The sequence below is a fragment of the Lissotriton helveticus genome, chromosome 4_1 (genome assembly GCF_964261635.1).
Source record: "Lissotriton helveticus chromosome 4_1, aLisHel1.1, whole genome shotgun sequence".
Lineage (NCBI taxonomy): Eukaryota > Metazoa > Chordata > Amphibia > Caudata > Salamandridae > Lissotriton > Lissotriton helveticus.
The window spans coordinates 1,565,753,736-1,565,778,559 of record NC_136063.1 but is presented as its reverse complement, the minus strand read 5'-3'; the positions used below and the strand labels follow the sequence as shown (position 1 = coordinate 1,565,778,559).

The following is a 24,824-nucleotide window of genomic DNA, read 5'->3' as shown; positions in this document are numbered from 1 at the left end:
TTATTACCCACTATTGGACACATATCAGTACAGCTGTATCAGCGATTCTAGGTAATCCAGTTTCATTACCTCCTAAAATGGCCATGCTGGGGTTAATGGAATATTCGAGGGAAACACAAGGTGACAGAGTTTTGGTGGGTTTGGTGGCCCTTGTGTCCAAGAGGGACATTGCAAGATCCTGGAACAAACCCAACCCACTGACTCTAAAATGTGGGCACGCTGGCATGTATTGGTGTGCCAAACAGGAAGAACTGGTCTACACTGCCTGGGCATGTCCTGAGAAATTCACTAAGATCTAGGGTTAATGGTGGGATTATTATGGATTGTCTTCCAAATAGAGCTGTGCGCTTTGAAATGTTGTCCTATATTGGTGATTGACTGCTGGCGGGAGAGGGAGAGGGGTGGGATTGGAGAGCAATTATTGTGTTTTGTTGTTTTTTTGAGTTTTTGTCATCAAAACTAATATTTGTTTATCAAAAAACAAGTGTTACTTCTGGTATTACTGAATATTATGATACTCAATGTATCAGCCTCAGAAGCGTGAAAGGCCGATAAGGCTTGATAGTACTCAAACTTTTCACCCACAGGTTATACACTAAGTCCATTAGTGGCGTAGCAAAGGCCCCTGCAGTGAGGGGGCGAATACCAGGGGGCCCCCTCAACACAATCCCCTGACCCGAGAGCTCCTGAGTGAGTCTGGAGGGGGGCTCTCAATGTACTTTGCAGGGGAGCCCCACTCAACATTCGTTACACCACTGTGGTCCACAATAAACTTAATTTGCTCAGCCATCTTTTCTGCTTTTTGGTGAAGGGACACTAAATACAAAATTCTTCCACTACAGTATCATGTAGTTTGAAAATAATGTTATCACTTTGCTGTCAAAGCATCAATCAAAACCAAATGCTACAGCAACCAGATCCACACTCAAAGGACAATATTTGCTTATAGTGAAACCCTAGCTCAGGATTCTCCAAAGTCTGTGTTGGGGGGCCGGATCCAGTGCTTTAAATGGGCCAGTACTCACCGGTACTGAGTACCGGTACTTCTTCATTTTCTCCCCTTGAGTACCAGCACTTTTTTCTAGAAGAAAGAGAGTACCGGTACTAATGGGGATCTGACTTTAACCGAGGCAGCGCGCTCCATTCCCTAAAGTTATACCACGGCAGCACCTTTCAAGCACTGCACGGAATCAATCAATGGAGCTCGTCGCCAGGACATAGCGTGAGCTGCTTTGTAAATCAGAGCAGGGGTGTGTCTGCAGAGTCATTTGCTTATCCAAAGATCTTTCACAGTGTGCGCTAAGAGGGGGCTGTAAAATCTAATGGGTGGTGGTGGGAGGCACTTTTCAGGACATAACAAAAGAACGTATGGGAAGGCTTTTACAGTCGCCACGCATCTGAATTGCTTTCTTGCACACTTCCACTTCCACACTCGCTGATTCTTATTTCATCGACCTTGGACAGACATTAAGACCAATCAAAAATGTGGAGATTGGCACCTGGTTCCCCAGTACAGACGTTGTCAGCTCTGGCCCTAACTCCGGTTTACAAATGTTCCAGGAGAGACTTGTTTATTTATTTTTTGCGTTTTCTTTTTTATTTTTATTTCACAAATTTTTATTAAGAAAGGTATATATATATACATACAGTACAGTTACGGTTTTCCAACATATATCAATGGTGGGTTAGCATGGTTTACAAGTTTACAGTGTGTACTTCGCTTCTTTCGGTATATACCGTTAGGCACTTGCATTCGCGATCCCTTCTTCGCTGAACTTGTGTAGGGATCAGAGAGAGAGAAAGAGAGAAAAAGAAAGAAAAGAAAAAAAGAGCAAGAAGAAAAACCCCAAGGGGGGGGGGTCTCTGTCGGCTGAATTCCAGTTTTGCGATCGGGGGTGTTTACGGGGGTTTGAGGGTGATCATGTGTTCATCCAGTGCTTTCCACATTTCCCCCCCTGAGTGGTGGTTCGGTGAGTGGTGTGAGGCTATGTTGTCTGCTCCTCTCAGGAAGGTGATCCAGTTTAGCCAGCGTTTGAAGGTGGCCTTTCTAGTGTCCTTCCAGTTCGTGAGGATTATTTTCACCGCTGACGTTAAGAGGAGGTCTATCAAGTCTCTGTCGTCTTTGGCTTTCGGGGTCGGGGGTAGTGCTGTCGCTGTGATTTCAGTGATGCTACCTTGTAACGTTTGGCCAGTCATTCCGGAGATGAACTGCCTTATCTGGCTCCAGAACTTCTTGACCTTGGAGCAGTGTAGGATTAGGTGTTCCAGGTCCCCTTTCTCTTTGTGGCAATTCCAGCATTTATCGTTTTCCCTAATACCAGCAGCTGCCAGGCGGGCCAGAGTCCAGAACGCTCTGTGCAGCAGCCAGTATTTCGTCTGGGCCAGCTGTGGGGTTATCTTACGTTTGGTTGCAGTTTGCCATACAGTTAATTTCTCTTTTTCTGTGAGACGTCTTCCCATATCTCTTTCTATGTGCTCTAGGGGTTTGTCGTTAAGTCTTGATGTGTGAGGGCTGAGTAGTTTGTATATGTGGGACGTTTGGTGTCCTAGCCTGTTTATGTTTGACATGTATTCTATGATGGAGGGGGTGTTTTTGTTGAGGTTCGCTTTGGTGATTGTGGTTTTTATCTTCAGGAATGTGTAGAATTCAAGGTTAGGGAGGTTGTGCTCGTTCTTGATTAAGTCAAAAGTGAGAGGTTGCCCTTGTCTCATTAGTTGTTTTGGTGTGGAGATGCCTTGCGAGTACCACTCCTTGTCTAGTGTTTTCTCTTTGTACTTGAGCTTCGTGTTGTGCCAAATGGAGATCCATTCAGTGTCTCTGATGCTGTGCTCTAGTTTCTTATCTACTTTGAGCAGCGCTGACTTTGTGTTTTGTAGGATAGTGTTGTTGGCCTGGGGGTGTTTGTTTGCGGTTAGCATAGCTATCGGGTCTAGGCCACCTATTATTGCTCTTTCTAGAGACAGCCATGCGGGTTTGTACTCTTGGCTTGGGGCTACCCAGTGGATGCCTTGCCTGGCTAGGCAAGCAGTGTGGAATGTCTTAAAATTGGTGAGGTTTAAGCCCCCCAGGTTCCTGTTTAGTCTCAGTTTCTGGAGGCTTATTCTTGGGTTTTTGTCCCTCCATATGAAGTTAAGTATTTTGTCAAGCTGCCTGTGGAAGTCATTTTTTGCGTTTTTATATAGCGCGGACTTTATCCGAAGGTGTCAGAGCGCTTCACAATAGGAACAGTAATGATACATGAGGAGAAAATTACAAGTGAATAAATTACAAAAGCAAACGTTAAGTTACATGAGGCAAAAGTGACAATTGTGAGCAAACAAAATACAAGAGGTAGCAAACGATACATTACAGGAGGAAAAAGTGATGTGTGCAGGTTACAAAAGCATACAGAGTACAAGTAGAGGTATAGTACTGCAATAAATGGCAGACACTCCAGCACAAGAACAAACATTACATGAGGCAATGGTGGCACTTGCGCAAGTATCTAAAGCAAACAAAATGAAAGAGGGAGCAAACAGCATGTTACAAGAGAAAAGTGACGTGTGCATGTTACAAGAGTACCAGTACTGGACAGATGGTTCAGTGGGCTGTAGGCCACCGGTTCGATTTAAGGCAGGCTGAAGCAGCATGTAATCCTTAGGTGGTTGATAAAATGCATGCAGATTTCGTGCATACAACCTTGGCACGGTCAAAAAAGCTAACCCCGTCCCTTGTTCTGCCTTAGCCCCGCCCTAAACTCCGCCCATTGCTCCTTTTGGTGAGTACCTGCACATATTTTTTTCCATTTAAAGCACTGGCTGGATCCGTACCAGATTTTTAACATAACTACATTTATCTTCTGCTAAAAATCTACCATGGATCCGGACTTCCATCCAGTGGCGTAGCTGAGGGCGGCATGGGAAGCGCACCCCAGGCTGCACAGTTTTTTGTTGCGACTGTGAAAGCAAGGTACATTTTCTTTTTTTAAATATATTTTCCCTCGTCGTCTTTAGTCAGTCCCTAATTCTCGCAGCTCTTAACTGCTCCGGCTGTCACTGGGCGGCAAACATAGAGATCTACTCGGGCGGCAAAAGCTCTAACTATGCCACTGACTACAGGATCGACTTTGGAGAACCCTGCCCTAGCTCAATTATTTCCATTATCCTGTTTCCGAATTAACTAAATGTTTTCTGTTGCCATTTTACAACAATGATGATGAAAAAATGCAAAGTTGTTACTCAAATTGTGTGCCTAATCATGGCTGAATTATTATTATTTTTTTTTACATTTCTTAGTTGACATTGAGTACTGTGTAACAAATCTTTCTAATGAGAGATGATGCGACTGAAAAACACTGATTGACGCTGTAAGTGATTGCAAGGCAACTTTCTTGTTCCATAACGATTTCTTGAAGACAGGAACGCTTTTATTAATTGTGCAACCAATGAAAATAACAATGCAACATTAGCATGGTTCCAGAGCTCAGTTCAGTGTGATTTGGATCTCTTTTACTCGTATATCTCCAGAACATTTGGCACATCTTTAGGTCTAGCTTAATGGATGGCACAACCCGCATTCATTAGGCCAAACCTTAAAAGGGATGCTGTACAAAGACAACAGTTAAGAAATAATACTTAAAAATAGACCACTCTGAAATTATGTTAGCAAGGATACAGGCAGGAGATAAGATGGCGTTGAATACCATTTGCTGTAAACTACTGCCAATGCATTGATGCGATCTGCTTATCTCCCTTAGAATTAAGTTTATAGCCTGTGCAGGTATAGTGATCTATTGATTTTGAAATCTGATCTAATCACATGCCTTTCTTCCATTTTAGTTGACCCTGGAATTTTCAACGCCATCGATTATGACTGTAATGCTCCGAGTAGAAAATGAAATTAGTCATCTGTGGGCCAAGATGACCACGACAGTAGAGTATCCCATCTCTAATATATCTATATGTGTATCTCCAACTACTGTGAATAACGGAAGCACGCTAGAGGTAGCTGTTCAGCCTCAACAAGACTACTTACTCACCATCGACTTTGGTGATGGGACTAGCCTCACAGCTTCATCTCAGCATTTGGCTCACGTGATGGGATGCATGGATTGCACCCTTCGCTGTTCTCTTTTTGTGTTTGAACACAGCTATCCTGCTCTACAACGCTACAATGTGTCGGTCATAGTTTCAAACACGGTGAGCAAGTTGGCTCAGGCTATTGAGGTGCTTGTACAGGAGCCAGTCACTGGCATCCAGGTGATGGTGACAACACCGTCCATCATTAGGTTGGGTGACTACATCAATGCAACCGTTTTTGTGGAGTCTTCCACAGATTTATCTTTCCAGTGGACGTTATCCTGTTCAGACCAGAGCTACACTAATTATGGCAGGTAAGAAAAAAATGTCTGAAAAATTACAATTACTGAAAAAATAGTTAGCTTAGAACTGAAATCGTTCTTTCTGTTACCAACGCTTTCTGAGCTCTACCATGTGTGCTTATACATAAAGCAAGGTCATTTTTCACTTCTGGATTTGGGCAGTGATTAAACCAAACACTAAACAGGGAAAGTATTGTCTCGTAGTGGATCTAAAACCTTTTGTTCCATGAAAGGAAGGCACAGTAGAAAGGCACAATGTTTTTGTTTTTAGGTCGAGCCTGAGCGCAAGCACAGTTCTGGTGATCTGCTGTAGGTACTGTACTGAGGAGGCGCCCTGCCCACATTTGTCATTTGCGTGTGTGTTTGTCCTTCGTAAATGCTGGCCGCGGATTCCTTAATAGGCTTGTTAATCCCTCCTCAGTATGGCCATGTCGTTATTTGTAACCTCCCATGCTTACTGGCCCCTTTACTTCGGATGATACACGGGATCTGTTATTTAGCCTGTAAGCACTATTTACTTTATTCTTCGTGCAGGCACGACTTGCGCTGCTTCAGCCATCCCAGCCAGTGTAGCCACCCCCTTCTCTTCCGTGTGCTTCGAGGCTCAGACAGCCACTCACTGGAGCTGTGCAACACAGGAAAAGGCTGGAGCGCATGGTGTCTCCCGCGCATGCCCCATCCCGTTATCTTCATTCACTGCGTCAGTGCGCATTCGCATTAAAGCACATAGCTTCCCCTTGATTTTTTTATGTGGGGCAGTATTTAAGTAGTTGTTTACTTTGTTTGTTGCTGTCTATGTTTGGTCACCATGTCCGTTGACACCTTCTAGTATCTGCTTTTAAAATACCGAGATGCTTAAGTAGATTGGAAAACACAGACATTGATAAGGCAGTTGTGAATTAGCAGACATTTTGTTGTGGTGAGGCAGTCCGAGTCTGATCTCGAGGATGCTTGCTTGTTGTGCCAGCGAAGCCTAGTGTTGCTGCTTAAAAGATTGTTCTGGCTTCGTTATGGTTTATCACTTGTACTACGCCGCCCTCTCCCCATGAGCAGGGTTGTGTTTATGCTATGGAGAGTATGCGAACAGAGCGGGCTTAGGCATGTGCAAGCTGTGCACCTGCACAGGGCCACCAAACCCCAGGGGCCACCACGCCAATATATATCCTTAATATAAGAATCCTCTGAGGATGGATACAGATTTGCGTGGCAGCCCCTGGCAGGGATTTGGCAGCCTCCGGCTCTGTTCCACTTCCAAACACCCTGACCCCCTCCTCTTCACTGGCCTACGCGCTCTGCCCCGCCCGGACCCCCTCTTCCGGGGCCCCCTACCTACGCTCCCTGCCCAGGGCCACCATGAGCCTAGAGCCGCCCCTGATGCGAATGCTCGTGATGTAAAACACAGCTGGCAGTATTGGTATTGCTAACACTTAGATTGGCAAAAATATAAACATGAAAGAAAAATACTTGTTTAAAAGTGAAATGTGCCAGGAGGTTTAGATCGAAAGGCTTCTTAATTCTGCTGCAAAATGGAAAACATTTTAAAACAAGCATTTGAAATGCAACAGTTCTCGCATTTACGCAAGTTTGAGCTATTGACATTGTAAATGACAATGCCTTTTATTTTTGTTTTTGTTTTTAAAACAAAACTAAAAGGCATTGTCATTTACAATGCCAATAGCAAATGCGAGACCTTATTGCATTGCAAATGCTTGGTATTTGTTAATATTTTTTTTCTTTCTTGTTTTTACAAAATTTTCTTTGACTTAAATCATCTGCTTTGGCGCATCGGTCCTGAAAGGTATTAATCGAATTAAGAAACACGTCCCACTTTCACCGCATGCTTCTTGAAAGTCTTTGTTTAACTGTGCTAATGAATCGTGAGTCTAACTGTGACCTATGATCACTTTGGCCTGTCTTTATCTCTCAAGCCACAATGTGGACAGGGAGCAGATCGACCAAGAGCTGTTGGCGCTACTCCCTGGCTGACACTTCTTGTGATTTCGGCGCTTCCGATTGTTTCGTGCAGAGTCCTAGGCAATTCTGCTTCTCCGACTGCAGCAATTGGACCAAAGTGACCGGCGAACCAGTCTCAAATGAAAGTTTCGCGCCAACCAGCAGTGTTTCCTTCACATTTGCATTTTAAAACCTTTCCGGTTTTGAAAATGTGTCGCAGTAGAGGTTGCTTAATAAATCTTGTTATTGGCAGAACTACAGATTTCGTTTCTGACTGTGCTGAGGCTGAAAATTATAAGTTGCTTTTATAAAATGCCTATAGACCGAAACATCGAAGCAGTGCTGTCTTCTGGCCATTCACTGCTGCTGTAACTAAGCCTTTGCAAATCCCTTAGCTGCAGATAAAACAGACTATTTGTACTTTGGTAGAAGGGTAACAATTGTAGTTGTAATATATGCATGTATGATGTATGTAATAATTGTATAGTGCAAACGAAGCAAGAAGTAGTGTGTGGTACATAAAAGATGATCCGTAGTCCAGGTATAGTAGTAGATCCCTCTTTATTAGCAGGTAGATAGGTGGCAAGTTATAAAGTAAGAAGATACAAAGGAGAAACCCCACCAGGAGTGAGCTACCAGCTCCTCAGCCTGAGATGACCAACTGACAATCTAGCCACTGTAAGGCACTCAACCATTCCATGATGTCACAGGACATTCTGATGCAGTGGTAGATAGGGAAAAGATATAGAAATCATTTACCACACATCCTCTTCCATTAGCGAACAACAGCAAGTAAGAAGTTAAGACGGAGCAGAAGGATTCAGAGGAAACTGTAGACACAAGAGCAAGGCAAAGAGATAATTTGAAAAGCAGGAAACTTAAGCGTAGAAGCAGAAACAAAGAAAATTAAAAGAGGCATGTATAAAGATATTCATAAGATGCACAAATGGTCATGGTAGGTCAAGACACAAGAATGCAAATTACATTACATGCCCATCCACCCTCCTTAATAAAACAAGGTAGCGAACCTGGTAAGCTAAATAGGGTGTAACAACCAAAAGACAAAATGTATGCAGATGGAAGTAAGCACAATAAGATGTACGCCAGGTCCAGATGTCCAAGGGAAAAGTAGCTATGAGCAACGCGGCTACAACCATGTCCCTAAAGAAAAGGTACAACTTGTAGCAAAAAAAAACAAAATAGACAAACACCCTTCAAGAAAGAGGGTGCACCTATAAGTACAATAAGTAAGTACTTAGGCAACTGTACCATAAATGTAGCAACCTTCACAGAAAAAGGAATGCTTTGCAAAACAGACTAGTGCATCACGACAACCTCCCCTAATAAAAGGGTACACCATGGAACAATGAAAAAAATTGTTCAACGCACCCTCACCTAATGATGGAACAAGACAAAAATAGAGTGATGCAACTTTTTGACAATCACTGACAACCTCCCCTAACAAAAGGGTACACTATTGAACAATGTAAAAACTGTTCAACGCAACTTCACCTAATGATGGAACAAGACAAAAAAAAAGTGATGCAACTTTCTGACAATCACTGACAAGCTCCCCTAACAAAAGGGTACACCATTGAACAATGTAAAAATTGTTTAACGCAACAACACCTAATGGTGGCGCTGACCACGCACACCACCTTCCCCAGAAAAGGGTATACCAAAGGATACTAATCCTTGAACCTTCTAAGAATAGTAGTTACATGCAAACAACCTCCCCTAATGAAAGGGTACACCACATTAAAAAAAATGTGTGACGTAACTTCTTCAAAGGGTAACGACATGACCCTAGGAAACAAAATTTTGGCACTGACAGGCACCACAACCTCCCCTAAGTAAGGGTACACCGTAGGATACTAATCCTTGAAACTTCTGAACATAGTAGTTACATGCCGACAACCTCCCCTAATGAAAGGGTACACCACATTAAAAGTGTGTGGCGTAACTTCATCAAAGGGTAACAACATGACCCTAGAAAACAACATTTTGGCACTGACTGGCACCACAACCTCCCCACAACCTCCCCTAAGTAAGGGTACATCGTAGGGTACTAACCCTTAGTACATGAATGGGGCATAGATTAGACACAAACACCCTAGCTCACTAAGCAGGGTTAAACACAAGAAACACACCCTGTAAAACCAAGACTACCCCATCCCCTATAAATATATAGGGTGTGCCATAAGGCACAACATGACCCTAGGAACCAAAATTTGGCATTGATTGGCACCACAACCTCCCATAAATAAGGGTACACCTTAGGGTTAGGATGTTGCCTTAGGAAACCAACACTGACACACACCACAGTTCAAAGTAAAAAGAAATCACACACAAATATACAGAACAAGTTGAACTCCAACACATAAATAAAAATCATGAGCTCCGGTGAGCGATTTCTCACCCGGGGTTGCCGTCAACAGCTCCTCCTGGTAGGGCAAGCATCGAATGCGCAGAGCAACATAGTGGAGGCTTGAAGCGAGCTGAAAGCTTGCAGTACATTGAATATTGCCATTAGGGTGAAAAGTCACGCAGTCTGTGTGAAACAAATGCCAAATTTGGCCGTAAAAACGAAAAGTCACGACATATGAACCATCCTCCGTTGAGACACAACAATTGTGATTCCTTAATTGCGAAAAATAAGGAATCGCAATTAAGGAATCGCAAACTGCAAAGCATCAAGAAATCGCTAAATAAATTGCGATTTCTTAAAATTCCTTAATTGTGATTCTCAATTTAAAAATCGCAATTAAGGAATCCCTTCCCATTCATTCCTATGGGTCTAGAGGCCCATAGGAATGAATGGGAAGACATTATCATTTTGCGAATCGCAATTAAGGAATCGCAAAATGAGAATGCAATTTCAAGGGTGCAGGGGGGTCCAAAGGACACCCTGTTGCACCCCTGAAATTTGCCATTAAGTACATTTTTCACACACTCATGCCCCAAGGGCATGTGTGTGTGTAAAATGGCACTTTGAAAATTGGACTTTTGTGCATTTTTCAAAGTTTTCGCAAATTACCATGAAGGTCAACTTCATGGTAATTTGCACCACTTATTTGCGAATTCGCAAATTTTAAAAGTTTGATGCATTGCATTTAAGGAATCTCAATTTGAGATTCCTTAAATGCAGTCGCAATTTAAGAAATCGCAATTTTGCGATTTCTTAAATTGCGAGAACAACAAAATGCATCCCCAAAATGGAAATTGCATTCGCAAACGGCCGAATTTTGCGGTTCGCACCGTTTGCGAATGCAATTTCCTTTGATGCATGTGCCCGCTAGTCAAGTTATTAAAGAGGTGCTTGGTTTATGAGATATTACTGCAGCATGATGATGTGTTCTAAAGGCAAGTAGTAGTAGTAGAAATGAAGTTTCACATCTTATTCTACTAAACTGTGCCTTGCTATTTCATTGCACTAAGAATAAACATTACATAAAATCATCCTATGCCATCAAAGCCAATAAAAACCTGCCCACCACTCTATTTACAACCAAAAACTCAATATTATATAAACCTCTTCTGGCATCCTTTCTACTCATAAGCCCATATTTGAGAACAGTTTTTAAAAAGGGACACCTTAGAGATATAAAATATAAACAATCCATCAGAATATGAACAGTAGAGCAGGTCACCTTTATACCACACTGTAGTTACTGTCTCCATCCGGAAAGACTTTCACTCAAACTTTTTTTGCATAGACTGGGTTTCAAAATTGCCTTTTGCATTGAAGGGTTTGGAAGATCAGTGAGATATGTATACACTGTTTAATACTGCTGTGGCTCCATTTAAACAAGCATTGGAAATGCAATCGGCCTCGCATTTGTTTGAATTAGAGCTATTGGCATTGCAAATGGCAGTCTTTTACCTATGTATTATGGAGTGCATGTATATGGTGTGAAGTGAAATTGTGTGGTTTGGATTAGTCAGTTGTGTAATTGTGTGGTATGGAATTGTGTGGTGTGGAGTGGATTTGTGTAGTGGAATTATGTGACATAGTGTGCTGTGGAATTATGGCAATAGTAATAATGTGGTATTGACTTACACTGGAATTATGTGGAGTGGGATTGTGTGTTATGGAGTGTAATTATATGGAATGGTATTTTGCGTTGTGGATTGGTGTGTAGTAGAGTTTAATTGTGTGGTGGGCTGTTGAATTGTGTGGCACGATGTGGTTTTGGATGTATGTGGTGTGCTGTGTAATTGTGTTGATTTGTATTATGTGGTTTAGTGTCAAGTTATGTGGTGTGGATTGAAAATATGTGGCATTGAACTGTATGGTGTGGAACTGTGTGTATAGCTTTGTGTTTTTGGTGCCGAAAAAAACCAAATTGGTAGGTGCTAACCTCTTCGGTGCTCAGGACGGCCCCTGGCCGTCCAACGTCACGGTGGGCGTGGGCGTCCGAATCCCGCCCTCTTATTAATTCTCTTGCACAGCGAAAGAATTTGCACAGCGCCGAAGGGGCTAAGCTCTCGATATGTATGTTTGGGTATTAAAAAAATAAGAGAGAGTTTGAGCTATTGGGGTTGTAAATATAAATGCCTTTCTTTTACCTATGGATTGGAGTGGATGTATGTGGTTTGTATTGGAATTATTTGAGTTGGATTGGAATTGTTAGTTGTGGCACTGTGTGCCTTGGAATTGTGTGGTGTGGAGTGGATTTGTGTGGTGGAATTATGTGGCATGGTGTGCAGTTGTATTATGTGGATAGTAATTATTTGTTTTTGAGTGTACTGGAATTATGTGGAATGGGATTGTGTGTAATGGAGTGTAATTATGTGGAATGGTAGCTTGTGTTATGGAGTGTTATGTAGCAGAGTTAATTATGTGGTGTGCAGCTGAATTTCGTGATGTGATCTTGGATTATGTGTTGGAAATTGGATACATGTGGTGTGTTGTGGAACTGTGTTGTGGAGTGGTATAATTTGGTTTGTTTAAATATGTGGTGTGGAATGGATGTGTTTGGAGTTGAATAGTGTGGCATGGAACAGTGTGGTGTTGAGAGAAATTATGTTTAGTGGAATTATGTGGCATGGTGTGTATTGTATTTATATGGATTGCTACGAGGCATAGAGTGGATTTATGTGAGTGTATTTGTGGTATTGAGTAGCGTGCAATTAGCTGGAGTTGAATTATGTGGTATTGATTGGTATTATGTGGATTGTAATTATGTTGCATGGTGTGGAATTGTGTGCTGCTGAATTGTGTGCTGTGCACAAGAGAAAGCCTCTGAAAGACGTGATGAGATGTGCTTTGCTTTTCAAGTCCCCCAGAGCAGGCTCACGCACCATGATCTGTTGAAGTCCTTACTGTCTGAGAACGGCAGAAAAGGAAATCTGGTCTTCTAGGGGCAGTGCAAAGAAACTCCCTTTCTGTGTTAAAGAGGGTGCAGCTTTTCGTCAGATACCACAGTCAATACAGTCTCGGAAAGATGCACACAGTGAATCAGCCAAAGCGTGCTCTTTTATGAATTGTGATACCAACAGCGTTCAGAAGGCAGAGACGCAGGGTCACTGGTAAGGCATCTTCCCAATATAGGTCTTTTTCACGCACGTATTCAGCAAAAATCCGGATAGTGCCAACACAGAAGGAGACCTGAGTAGGGGTGGGCGGAATTTGCGTAGTCGCGCTACGCAAAGCTCAGTGAAATGGTAAAAAATCTCCGCGGGCACACAAAAGTTCCGCCTGTTTGCAATGCTTATTTCCTGTCAGCGAATGCTGTTTGCGTGCTCGGGGAGAAAAATATTGTGAACACGCATTTTGAAAGCGCAAACAAGCAAAACATTCCGCGAAGCCGCGGAATTTATGGCAATTCCACGTTCTCCCCGGAACGCAAAATCACCCAAATTCCGCAAGCGGAACGGAATTTACCGCGCAGGCCTAGACCTGAGCACGCTGCTACGAAGTAAGAAACTGCCCCTTTTGTAGATGGTCAAGACACTCTTTAAGTGTAATTGCTACTTTGTTGGGCTATCACCTTTGTCTTTCTTTTGCCACACTGGTCGTATTCAGTGAATGGGCTCAGAACGGAGGAGCAAAGAGCATGTTAAGTGACCAACTAAATAAATAAATAAATACATACATGCATGCATAATGTTAGCTCCTGTCAGCTATGAAGAGGCATTTAAATAGACTGGGAGGAATTTCCTGACCTTTTACTGAGCTCTCCTGAAGTGTGAAGGCAGCTTTTAAATTTGTGACCAAGCCAAGGTGGGGTTGGAAACGAGTCGTGATGTGCGCTTGAGAAACCATCTTTACCAAGGGAAAGAAGAGTAGACAGGGAATGAGATTCCAAAGGGTGAGGGAAAAGAGGGGCTGCCGGTGTTTACAAGGGAACGAGCCGAGATGTATCTGTATGTGAATACAGAGCTTGCAAACCACATTTCAACTTAATATTTCAACAAGAAGCAGGGGAGAGGAGGCAGCCGCACCCTGAGGCAGGAGAGGGAGTGAGTGGCAGTATCAGGGGAGCACAAGAGAACAGGGGGAGGAGAGCGAGAGTGTGAAAGATAAAGGGCTGAGCCAGGGAAACACTTGTTTGAATTAAAAAATATAGGTCCTGCACAGAAAGTTAAATAGAACAAGTGGAAGAGGACAAGTCTTAGGGGCAATCCATGGGAGTCAATAATTGAGAAAAAAGGTGGGAGAAGCAGAAACCATTAACCAATTAGAAGCAACGTTTTTTAAAATGACCCTGACAAAATTCAGGCAGCCCCCTGACTGAAAATACAGCATGTCGAGAAACAGAGCATGCGCTGTCTAGGCTTGAGCTAAAACGTGTTGACTCCTTAGAGATAAGGGGCCAGATGTAGGTAATTCCTATTTACCGACTCTTAAATACCGAATCATACCGATTCGGTATTTAAGAGTGGGTAAATAGGAAGGAGGCATATGTAGGTAATTGTAATTTTTCAATTACCGATTCGGTAAGAATCGGTATTTACCGATTCTGTAAATACCGAATCCTGCAAGGGTGCAGGGGGTGTCACTTTGACACCCTCTAGCACCCCAAGTACAGGCTTGTGTGACATGTGGCACACACACATGCCCTAAGGGCATGTCTGTGTGTCACATTGCACAGGTGTGCATGCACACCTGAATTCGGTATTTTACCACACAATAGGATTGTATGGTAAAATACCGACTCTTAAGGGCCTGTGGCACTCTTAGGAGTGTCAGCTACATATGGATTTACAGAATCGAAGTGGTAAATTTACCGAATCGGTAAATATACCGATTCTGTAAATAACGACCCACCTACATCTCAAAAGCCAAATACCGGTTGGTAACGGTCGAAATCGTCCGTTACCGACCGGTATTTGGCTACCTACATCTGGCCCAAGGTATCTTAAATCCCTATAACTAGATTCCAAAGCTTTTCTGTAGTTTAATTAATTTTCATTGAAAGGAAATGGACGTCGGTTGTAAAATCATTTATGTTAAAATATTGAGTCAATCTGTTAAGTTGTTTTCTTACATATCTTGCCCACTGTAACTCACTGTGGCATATTTCCTTGGCACACAGGGTTGATACTTTTGTTTTAAAAGCTGTCTGTGGCAGAAACATAGGATTAGGTTTGATGCAATGCAGTTCCAGGAGATCAGCTTGGCTTAAACTTTAACTACTTGCACCATGGCACTTAGAGGAAGACCTAAGACATTTTTGAGGCATTTGCCTTCTTATTTGTCCCTGTTGTGCTTTGAGCAATGACCTTAAATCTCTGCCCCATATAATATTTGCGGGGGACCTCTGCTTTATATGCAGTAAGCACAGACTTTATATAAGGTCTAACAAAATCCATTTTATATTTCTTCGTCTCACCCCCAGTGGATGACTCCTTAGTTTATAAGGTGGAAAGGTGGATTTTCCGCTAAAGATTTCTATAACATGTCATACCTAGATATTTATATTAGGAAGTTTCTATCTCGACCGTCTCTCCAATGATCCACATAGCAGCTTTAAATTTCTCTATTATTATGTTAGTTTTCTCTATATTAATTGTTAGTTTATTTGCTTTGCATTATTTATTAAAAACATAACATTTTCTTTACAGTCCCACTTGCATAACACCCAGGACGACTAAGTCATCCATGTATAGTAAACACAGTGCATGCCTTTTCACACAGTTGGGGAGAATGCATAAGTGTTCTGTGAGGATGCAGGTAAGTCAGAGAGGTACAAAGCAAACAAAGTAGGAGTTGACACCCAACAATGCCGTAATCTATTGTCATTTAAATGTTTGTGGGCTAGTGTGCCATTTTTATTTAAAGCTATCTTGGCCCAGTTCCCTCGGCGTAATTCATTTAACACAGCTAATAGACTTCTGGGTATATTTATGCCTCCTAATTTTTCCCATAGAATAACTTTGTTAACGAGGTTAAAGGCAGAGCGGAAATCAACGAAAGCAACAAAATAAGTTTGCTTGTATTTCTTTTGCTTTCTGGCCCATCGCCCAGAGGCTAAAGCAACCATCAATTGTCGAGTGGCCCTTTTCAGGTACTAGATCATTACCATCTATCCATACCTCCAAGTATTGCGTTCTAGCCTGTATTGTTTTACATATCATCGTACTCCAAATGTCATTATGCAGTTGTCCCTATTTTTGCCTAGGCTTTCTCAATTTCCCTTTTATATCTTATATATATCTTATATACACGGCCCCACGGCGGGGCGAGGAGCGAGCCTGGGAGCGCGGGCACAAAGAGGCCGCCTCCCGCGCTCCCCAGGCTCTTAACCCCTTCGCCGCCGCGACCCCGCCCCCCCGCCCCGGAAGCACACCAGTACCTCCGGGGCGAGGGGGCGGGGAACGCGGCCCCGAAGGGGACGGGTTGTGGGAGGGACCGGGCCCCGCCATGCTTGCGTGGGGGCCTATTGGCCCCCCCTTGTATCATGGTCTTGGACTGCCGGCCACCTCCCCCCTTGAACACCGACTGAATTACCCAATTCAACCAGTCAACACATGGGGGTCTTTGGAAGTCAAGGGGGGGTACGGGGCCCCCCCCCTGGCCGTATTTATTAAAATATAAAAACAAATCAAAAATTTTAATCAAATAAACATTTCTGACAATTATTAAAATGCACACTTTTCAGAATATTAGATTGACATCCGTTTCGACATGGTATGATGGGCTAACCTTAACAAATAGCTAATACAGCGTGTCTCCTAACGTAATCTAATCATCCTGAAAATTAAACTGCATTCTAATATTTCCAATACTTTTTAATAACTTTTTAATAACTTTAATAAAGGCCTACGGCAAGGTCGCCAACCGGTGTCAGATCCTTTTACAGCTGCGCTCTCACGTTGAAGATGCGCATGCGCAACCCAGGGCACGTTTCACCCACGTGCGCTCCCGGAACTCCATTTAACCATAACAGGAGGGCCCAGACACTCGCGCACCTTAGTGACGTCATAGTGTTGTGAGGGGTGGCTACCAGCCTGAGGAAAGCGTAGACTCCCTCCCCCGCACCCTTTACAACGGGATATCATATCCTGCCCCTGAAGTTCTGAGAGAGACCAATGGCCCCTCCCGCGGGCGGCCCCTTTCGTGAATGGGTCCGCCCCCCCGTAAGGACCTTAAAATGCTGCTCACCGATTAATGACCTTACCGCCACAGGCCAGGTAGTTTACCGACTATCTGGCCCCCCCCCAACCGCCTACACTGAAAGGTCATAACTTCCTAATCCAAACCCCTCTACCCCTGCTATTTTGTTCCCTACCCCCATGACATCCCTGACTCTGTCCACTGGACCCCCCACCCTGTGAGTAGAGCCTCTAATAAACGTCAACTCCTCATTATCAGCCGACTGTTAGTCTACTTGGTCCTGATATGACCCCTTGTGGGATATTCTGTCATTAAAGTGTCCTGATATGACCCCTTGTGGGATATTCTGTCATTAAAGTGTAGGAAATAGTTTCTCCAACCAAGTGTAGATCCTCTTTATCGAGTGATTCTTCACCGAGTGACTCCGTGCACTCGCTAAATTCCCCCCCCCCCCTTTTACGTGCAGCCGGGGGAAAACGCAGCCCCCCCTATGGTGCAATCTGGGTCCTATCATCGTTACCCCATGTCCTAAAATGAACGAGGGTGTGGGGGCATGCCTCTCGAGGGTCCCTGCAGATGCTGTGACCGGGGCTATCCTGGTACTCCCATCCTACTCTTCCCACTGGCCTACTGTACAGTCTGCTAACCATCCACACCCAGCCACTACGCTCTGGAAGTGTTTAAGTGTATGGTACTACTTTTACCCCACTTCATGAACCGGGGAACTGAGGCGTTGCATAGGCCTATCAATCCTGGGGTTGCCGAAGCTAGGAATGTACACCATTGTGTACTATCCCATCTCTACCGTTGTCACTTACCATTCGGTGATCTATGCATATCATGCTGACACTGGTGGCCCTGCGTGCACAGGAGCCGTTACTGTAGGTATACATTTTCCTGTTACGGCAAATACTGCCATTTTTGTGAAACCACATCCTGCTACATTACTGCCGCCAGCCCAATATACGGGCTTACACACCGAAACAATCCACTCTGTGTTGGCACCTCTTGTGTCTTTTGATCGCTCGCCCATCCCACTTGCGTTGTTGTTTGCCATCTTGTACCTGACGTCAGCATCCCTTGGGCTGTCCACCTGTAGCAGCTGTTGTGATGCGGAGCACTCCAGATATCCACCATGGACCCGGCCATACATAAATGAAACAGATAAACACAAACCATTAGTGTTTCTGGCGATAACTGCAGTACATGTGCTAGTCTTACATTGCCATCCCTTGCCACGTTTGAGATACGATTAGCGTCAGATGCATACTCCTTAATACTTCTGACTAAGTGCTGAGCATAGCTCAGTTTGGGTTCCCTTGTAGCGTGACTGTATTAGTGTTACGAGGAGTGCCCTGTACAATGGCCTTCCTTAACAAACACTACCCAGTGTGCAGTGCAGTGACACAAAGCATGGAGTCCCCAGTGCATACCATAACGCCCTCATGACCCCTTAAGGATAATTAGGATCTCAGCTCAAAAGGAACAGTCCGTTTGTAATAGCACCCACCCAAACATAACTTGATGGGATATACGTATTCTAAGTCTCGCACCCCTCGTGCCTGACTGTTGGCTTGGACCGTAACGCGTAATATAACTCAGGGGCTACCACAAACTATATATATTATTCTTAAGGTACCTGACTGAGCATCATTCCCTTCACCAGTTGCAGTAACCGGTGGCCCTCCAACTGCCACACATGATTTTCCACAATTCATAGTATACCGCCACCTATTCATGATGCAACATTAGTTTCAACCGCTCAGGGTTTAATGTGTTACCGTTCATTAACCCATTCTGCTTCCCCCAATTCAGCCCTGTTCCTATACACGTCTGTCTGCCCCTCCTGCCCCTACAGGAGCTCCATCAGTATCAGAGATGGGATTTAGGCATGGGCACGATCTTCCACTTTAGATTAACTCTACAATAGTGAGTCCTTTGCGTGCTCTAAGGCCTCTGAGTAAATTACCTGAAACTAACAGGCCTACCATGGAATGGCTATTTCCTGGCTAACATCTGGTACGGCTGACTTATTTAAGCAATAAAACAGGGGAGGAAGAATTAAGTGCGAAATGCTGTTGAGTAAACACGCAAGTGCACCCAGGTGACCCAGAACTAGTGTTGTCAATATTCCTGATGGATGTATCCCCTACGTAGCCCCTTTACCATGGTACCGTTGGTAAGTAGCCTTACCTCGGTTGGGGTGTCAAAGGTTTTCTTCCACTGTAACCAGGCTTACATCGCATAGTGACGGCTAACCTGTGCTACACCTTTGATAGATCTGGCTAGATCAATGTTTAACGCATTTAGCGCCCTCTACAGAGCATCTCAATGAACAGGAGTACCACTAGAAATCAACTGTAAGTGATGTAGGCAAAACAGGGTTCTTTGCCTCGTAATTTCCTAAAGGGACCCGAGGAAAGTGTTCAGAATACATACCTATATACACATCTATATCCACCCGGTGTGGTAGTACTTTACTTTCCTCACTCGTGAGAATTTTTAGACTGGTAAAACCAGCTGCTTTTCCTCCCTAGCCGCTTGAGCCTGACGGCTGCTAACCACATCTACCCCTAGGGTGGCTTTCTGATAAGGTTGTCCTTAATCTACCGTCAATAAGGGTCGCCTAGACTGGTGCAGTGAGCCCCTTATAATGTCAAACTTACTCTCTCCCACTATGCTCACATAATCTGGCTCCCTGATCTGGCCAGATCAATGTTTAAGGCCTTCTGAACCACCACAGCTACCACTAGGATAGCTTGACTAATAAGGTTGACTTTAACCTACCATCAATGAAGGGTCGTTTGGGCCGGTGCAATGTCCCCCTAAAGTAGTGAACAGCACCTCAGATGTTGATTACCTTCACAATCGCTAGCAAACATTAGTCATACCAGCAAAATAAATCTGTGAGGTGCAATATTAGACCTCAAAAATTCATACGGATGGTTGGCAACTAAACCAGAATCAAGGACTATCAGAGACTTGCGCAGGGAAGTTATTTGTGATTTGTGCAGAGCACTATTTGATTTCAAAAGAACATCTATGTCAATTGTACCATTGATGGGTCAGTTGCCAAGCACAACATTAGGAGTTTGCACTTCGGTCCAACTGCAATTGGCAACTTAATACTAGGTGAGGTTCAATGTAAACGTTTAACACAAGCCAAAAGGGTTTTAAGTGGAAGCTTTTCCAATATTGTATACAAGCCATCGTAGCTGGTTAATTACCTTATACAACTAACAACCATTGAAAAACCTTGTAGGAATGCTGTTTCCTTGTTGTTGCATCATACATCTGAATGTAATGGCAGAGACAGCAAAACCCCATTAGGGCCGCACACTATGCTAAGCCCGGATGTTTAGCGTACATAATTTTAAACACGTATATTGCAGTGCCTGCTGTCCCTACAGTCTGGAAACAGGGCACCTGTGCCCGGGCTCAACAACAGAGCCCGATAAAGGACCAGTTTAGACTGCTGGTGCTTAGACCCAGCACACTGATTCTCGGTGTGTCTTGTGCTCACCTCACTCAATAAATGCTCATTGCAACATTTTCTATCTGTATAGATAGCCTGAATATAAATGGTATTTATCAAGCCAACCGCTTAGAGTAGTGACAACCCAACCATTAGCGCAGAAACCCAAGCCATCCCAGACAATGCCCTTCCATTAATATTGATGCAAGTATCAACTTCTGCGCACATACACTTATTTTCCTTAGTTACCAAACATTAGCGCGTGTGTGACCGTCATTGTGACCCACACGACCCATGCCTGGCACTTGTCAATGCCCTCAGATATATGTTAACAGTATACCACCTAGAAGTCAGGACTTTTGGCTTTGTCGGGACCCTTACTAGCTGTGCCCCATATTTACAATGGCTACTGTATGCACCTTGACCCCGCATTTGCCCCCCAATTGGAACTACTGGCACGTATGGCGCCATCCCTCGAAATTTTTGAGATGAGTTGATGAATTATATATGATGTAATGGGAGGTAAAGTGTGCTCCTGCAGCTTAGATTACTGCACCAAGGCATAGTCAGCCCCCCAATTGATACCACTGGCACGTATGGCGCCATCCCTCGAAATTTTGGGATGAGTTGATGAATTATATATGATGTAAAGGGAGGTCATGTGTGCTCCTGCAGCTTAGATTACTGTACCCAGGCATAGTCAGTCCCTATATCGCCGCGTCCCACCCTTGCCAGTGTAGCAACACAGTGGGAACTGAAACCTCCCAGTATTCTTAAATCAGGTGTGCGGAGCATATTACCCATTCATTCATTAATGCCCAAACGCTCACTTAAATCACAGCTGCGTCACATGCATTAAAATACCTCCAAGTGCAGTCCGTCTTAAATTATGTGCGCAGAACCTCTTGGTTGCTGCTACATTCGCTCAGCTTCCATCAATACAGAGGCTCCTAGCACCATTGACAAAATTAAACTATGAAAATTAAGTAGCAGCTCTTCAAGGCATGCTAATATGATAATTCCGCAAAATTCGTACATGACCACTAGGTGGCAGCATAAGCAGCCCAATATGATCTCATCAATGCCACTAGTAGCTCCCCGATCTCACAAGCCTGTTTTTAAAAACCCCATTATTCCCCTCACATCATGCTGTATATGCTGTAAAGTGCCGTATTACCCACGTGCTGCCGTCCCTCCATGAATATTATAAAGCACTTTATCATGAGTGATCATTCACACACCTCGCTATCCCAGATAAGTCATTTGTGTGTAACCTCTCGAGACATCTCTGAAGCATGAAAATTATAAATAAGACGATCCCCCAGATGGTATAGTTCTCCTTTGGGCTACTCGGCACTTTCCGTTCCCAGATTATAATGCCTGGGGTCACGCCGCCATGCCTGTGTGGGGGCCGATTGGCCCCCCCTTATCTAGGGACAAGTCTCAGGAAAAGAAAGACCTGTAAAACTGTAATACCATATTTTTTTTTTTTTTTATTTTTTTTTTAAGGTGGAACATTTGACAATTATTATGTAAGCATCTTTGCACAGATAGGAACTCTCAGTGCAGTTACCCACAACCTGCTGAAACAAAATTACAGAGAGACACGCAAACATATAGAAGAGTATCCAAAAATGCACTATACATTTAGGGCAAACATCACTGCCATGCGGTCTGTTGTGCCGCTCTTGCATGCACGAGGTCGGCATATTAAGGTATATTGCCACGATGAATTAATAATAAGGAACCCACGAGCACGAGGTCGGCATATTAAGGTATAATGCCACGGTGAATTAATAATAAGGAACCAAAGAACACGTATCACAGGGTGCAGCTGACAATTGTGCAGGAGTCTGTAGCTTATAGGCGGAATCTCTAATTTGGATACCCTATAGTTCCCCCATGCACATTGCCGGCTAAGTAAGTTTCTGGCGTAATACAAACCGGGTGAGCTTTAGTGCACGTCTTACAAACATTGCATCCCAGTCCGCCCCAGGCTAAGGCACTGTAAATCATTAATACCGCACACGGCTTTCGCCCCTGCCTTTCACTTGCCTGCCCCTCCATTACACGCTCGGCCCCACGGCTCACCTTTCAATGCCCCAGTCCGAGTCATGGAAACCTCCGGGCTCTAAGACTCCCGACCTCTCCTGGGCTCCTATATCCAACTCTTCCTGCGCCGCGCGTCCTGCTCCCGTTGCGCCGTCCGCTCCCGGATCCATGCCGGCCGCGTCCAAGAAACCTCCGCTGCCCCGCATAGACCTGCAAACGATAGTCACCGCCGCTGGAAACACCGGGACACACCTGTGATCTCTGTAAAACAAAAGGAGAGAAAATTACACGGCCCCACGGCGGGGCGAGGAGCGAGCCTGGGAGCGCGGGCACAAAGAGGCCGCCTCCCGCGCTCCCCAGGCTCTTAACCCCTTCGCCGCCGCGACCCCGCCCCCCCGCCCCGGAAGCACACCAGTACCTCCGGGGCGAGGGGGCGGGGAACGCGGCCCCGAAGGGGACGGGTTGTGGGAGGGACCGGGCCCCGCCATGCTTGCGTGGGGGCCTATTGGCCCCCCCTTGTATATATCATCGTACTCCAAATGTCATTATGCAGTTGTCCCTATTTTTGCCTAGGCTTTCTCAATTTCCCTTTTATATCTTGGCACTGAGTATTAAACCAACCAGAAGATTATTGAATATTTTGAGTTCTTGTGTATTGCAGAATCAACATTTCTGCCAAGAGTGACTACCAGGCAATCAGAAGATTTCTTCATTAGCAAAGAATCCCAATCTTCTTTATGCATTTGGTCTATATCCCTGCTGCTGTCTAATTTCAGAAAAAATTGCAACTGCATTATTTTCGTCTATGTGCGCTACCCGGCACTTTTGGTTTCTAATGTGCAAGGGTAGCACTTGTTCTCATACCCTCATGCCAGATTCAGTCCCACAGGTAAAGGCCAGTGTAACTTTTAACTTTAGCACCTGGAAATGTCTACACAGCTCAAAGTACCAAATTTGAATAAATATATAATCAATTGGTCTTTTCTGATTCCCTGTGGAAACATTGTCCGGCCGAATATCTACTCTAAGACTCCCATTGAGACAGAAAAATCCCCCTTCACCTAGAACTTTTAACATTGCACGTGCAATTTTCAGGTTAACACATTTAGGGAATACTGCTAAAGGTATATTGTACACAGCAAACATATCTGCCAAACTGTTATCCCCCTGTGCGAGTTTGAGGCAGATTAAAGTCTCCCATAATTAAAATTGGGGTGTTTTTTTTCTTACAGAGCACAGAGATTACATACATCCCTATTAAACACATGTACCTGCTCCATAATGCATTGTTTAGAGCACATTGATTCAACATAAACATTAATTACAGCTGTAGTGCAGAGTTTGTAAACCTATTTATACCAAATGCCCGAACCCTTTCACGTTTGGTTCATATTTACCTTATTCCTTCTGTATGCCATCTGAGGGGCATGTTTAGCTTCCTTGTTTATCCATGAAGTAAAATCCTCTTCCCAGGTAACCACATCTCCTGAAAGACCATTATATTTACAGCTAAAACATTCTAAGTTTGACAAGATCTTAACTCCATGAGCATTCCACTAAGGTTATATAGTGGACATGTTTACCAATCTAGATCACTTAAACTTGACAAACCCCTTTCCTAATTATTACTTAGGTAGGGAATATCGATTATACCATCTTTGGTCTTGGTCTAGCCTTCCCTTGCCACTCTAAAGGAGGGTTATTTATCGGTTCTTCAACAAACAACCCACGCTTCTCTATTTCACCTCCCAGGGCTCTTCAAACAGGGTTTAATTAATTTGATTTCCCCTCAAACTTGCATGTTTATTTAAAAGTACTTTTTAGGCACTTTTCTTTAATTCCTCATGATATACTCTTCCTAGGCCTTGGAGGTTCAAATCCTTCCCTGGATTAATTATGTTTTTTTACCAGCTGTAAGCAGGAACGTTCCTATGTCATCTGATTTTCCGTGCCCTATCCCGTTTATGAAAACAAGGAGATTAGGATTCAGTCTTACTTGATCTGGAATAGAGATCCACAGTCTAGGTAGACAATGTAATGCCTGTTTTGGTATTTTCTTAGTTTTAGATTTTTTAGGAATTAGAGGATGTTTAGCTCTCATTTTCCATCTACCAAACCTCTTGAATTTATTGTTGAAACGGAGGTAGAGTGATGTGGATTGTTTGAGCAATTTTTGCAATCTGGAAATCAATTCTTGCCAATGAGGGGATTTTAAGATTGGATAGATGTGGTCAGATTTCTTTGCTCCTGCACCTAGCTGATCTGCTGCATTTAGTGTGCAGCGTTGGGAAGGTCTGCTAGAGAGGCATCTCCACCATCTAGAGTGTTGAGTAATAGGGCCAGTACTGTGGAACTAAAGTGATCTTAATGACATGAACCTTGATGGCTTCGAATGCCAACTTTCACCCAATCAAAAGTCACC

At 43.9% G+C, this 24,824-nt stretch overlaps 1 protein-coding gene across 1 annotated transcript in view; it reads left to right on the top strand.

Moving 5' to 3' along the window:
- PKD1L1 (polycystin 1 like 1, transient receptor potential channel interacting) overlaps positions 1-24,824 on the top strand; it is a 1,793,388-nt gene that overhangs the window by 442,801 nt on the left and 1,325,763 nt on the right. Inside the window, exon 13 of the mRNA XM_078688182.1 lies at positions 4,819-5,372. Within this exon, the coding sequence (XP_078544308.1) occupies positions 4,819-5,372 (554 nt within the window). The remainder of the gene's footprint in view (positions 1-4,818; positions 5,373-24,824) is intronic.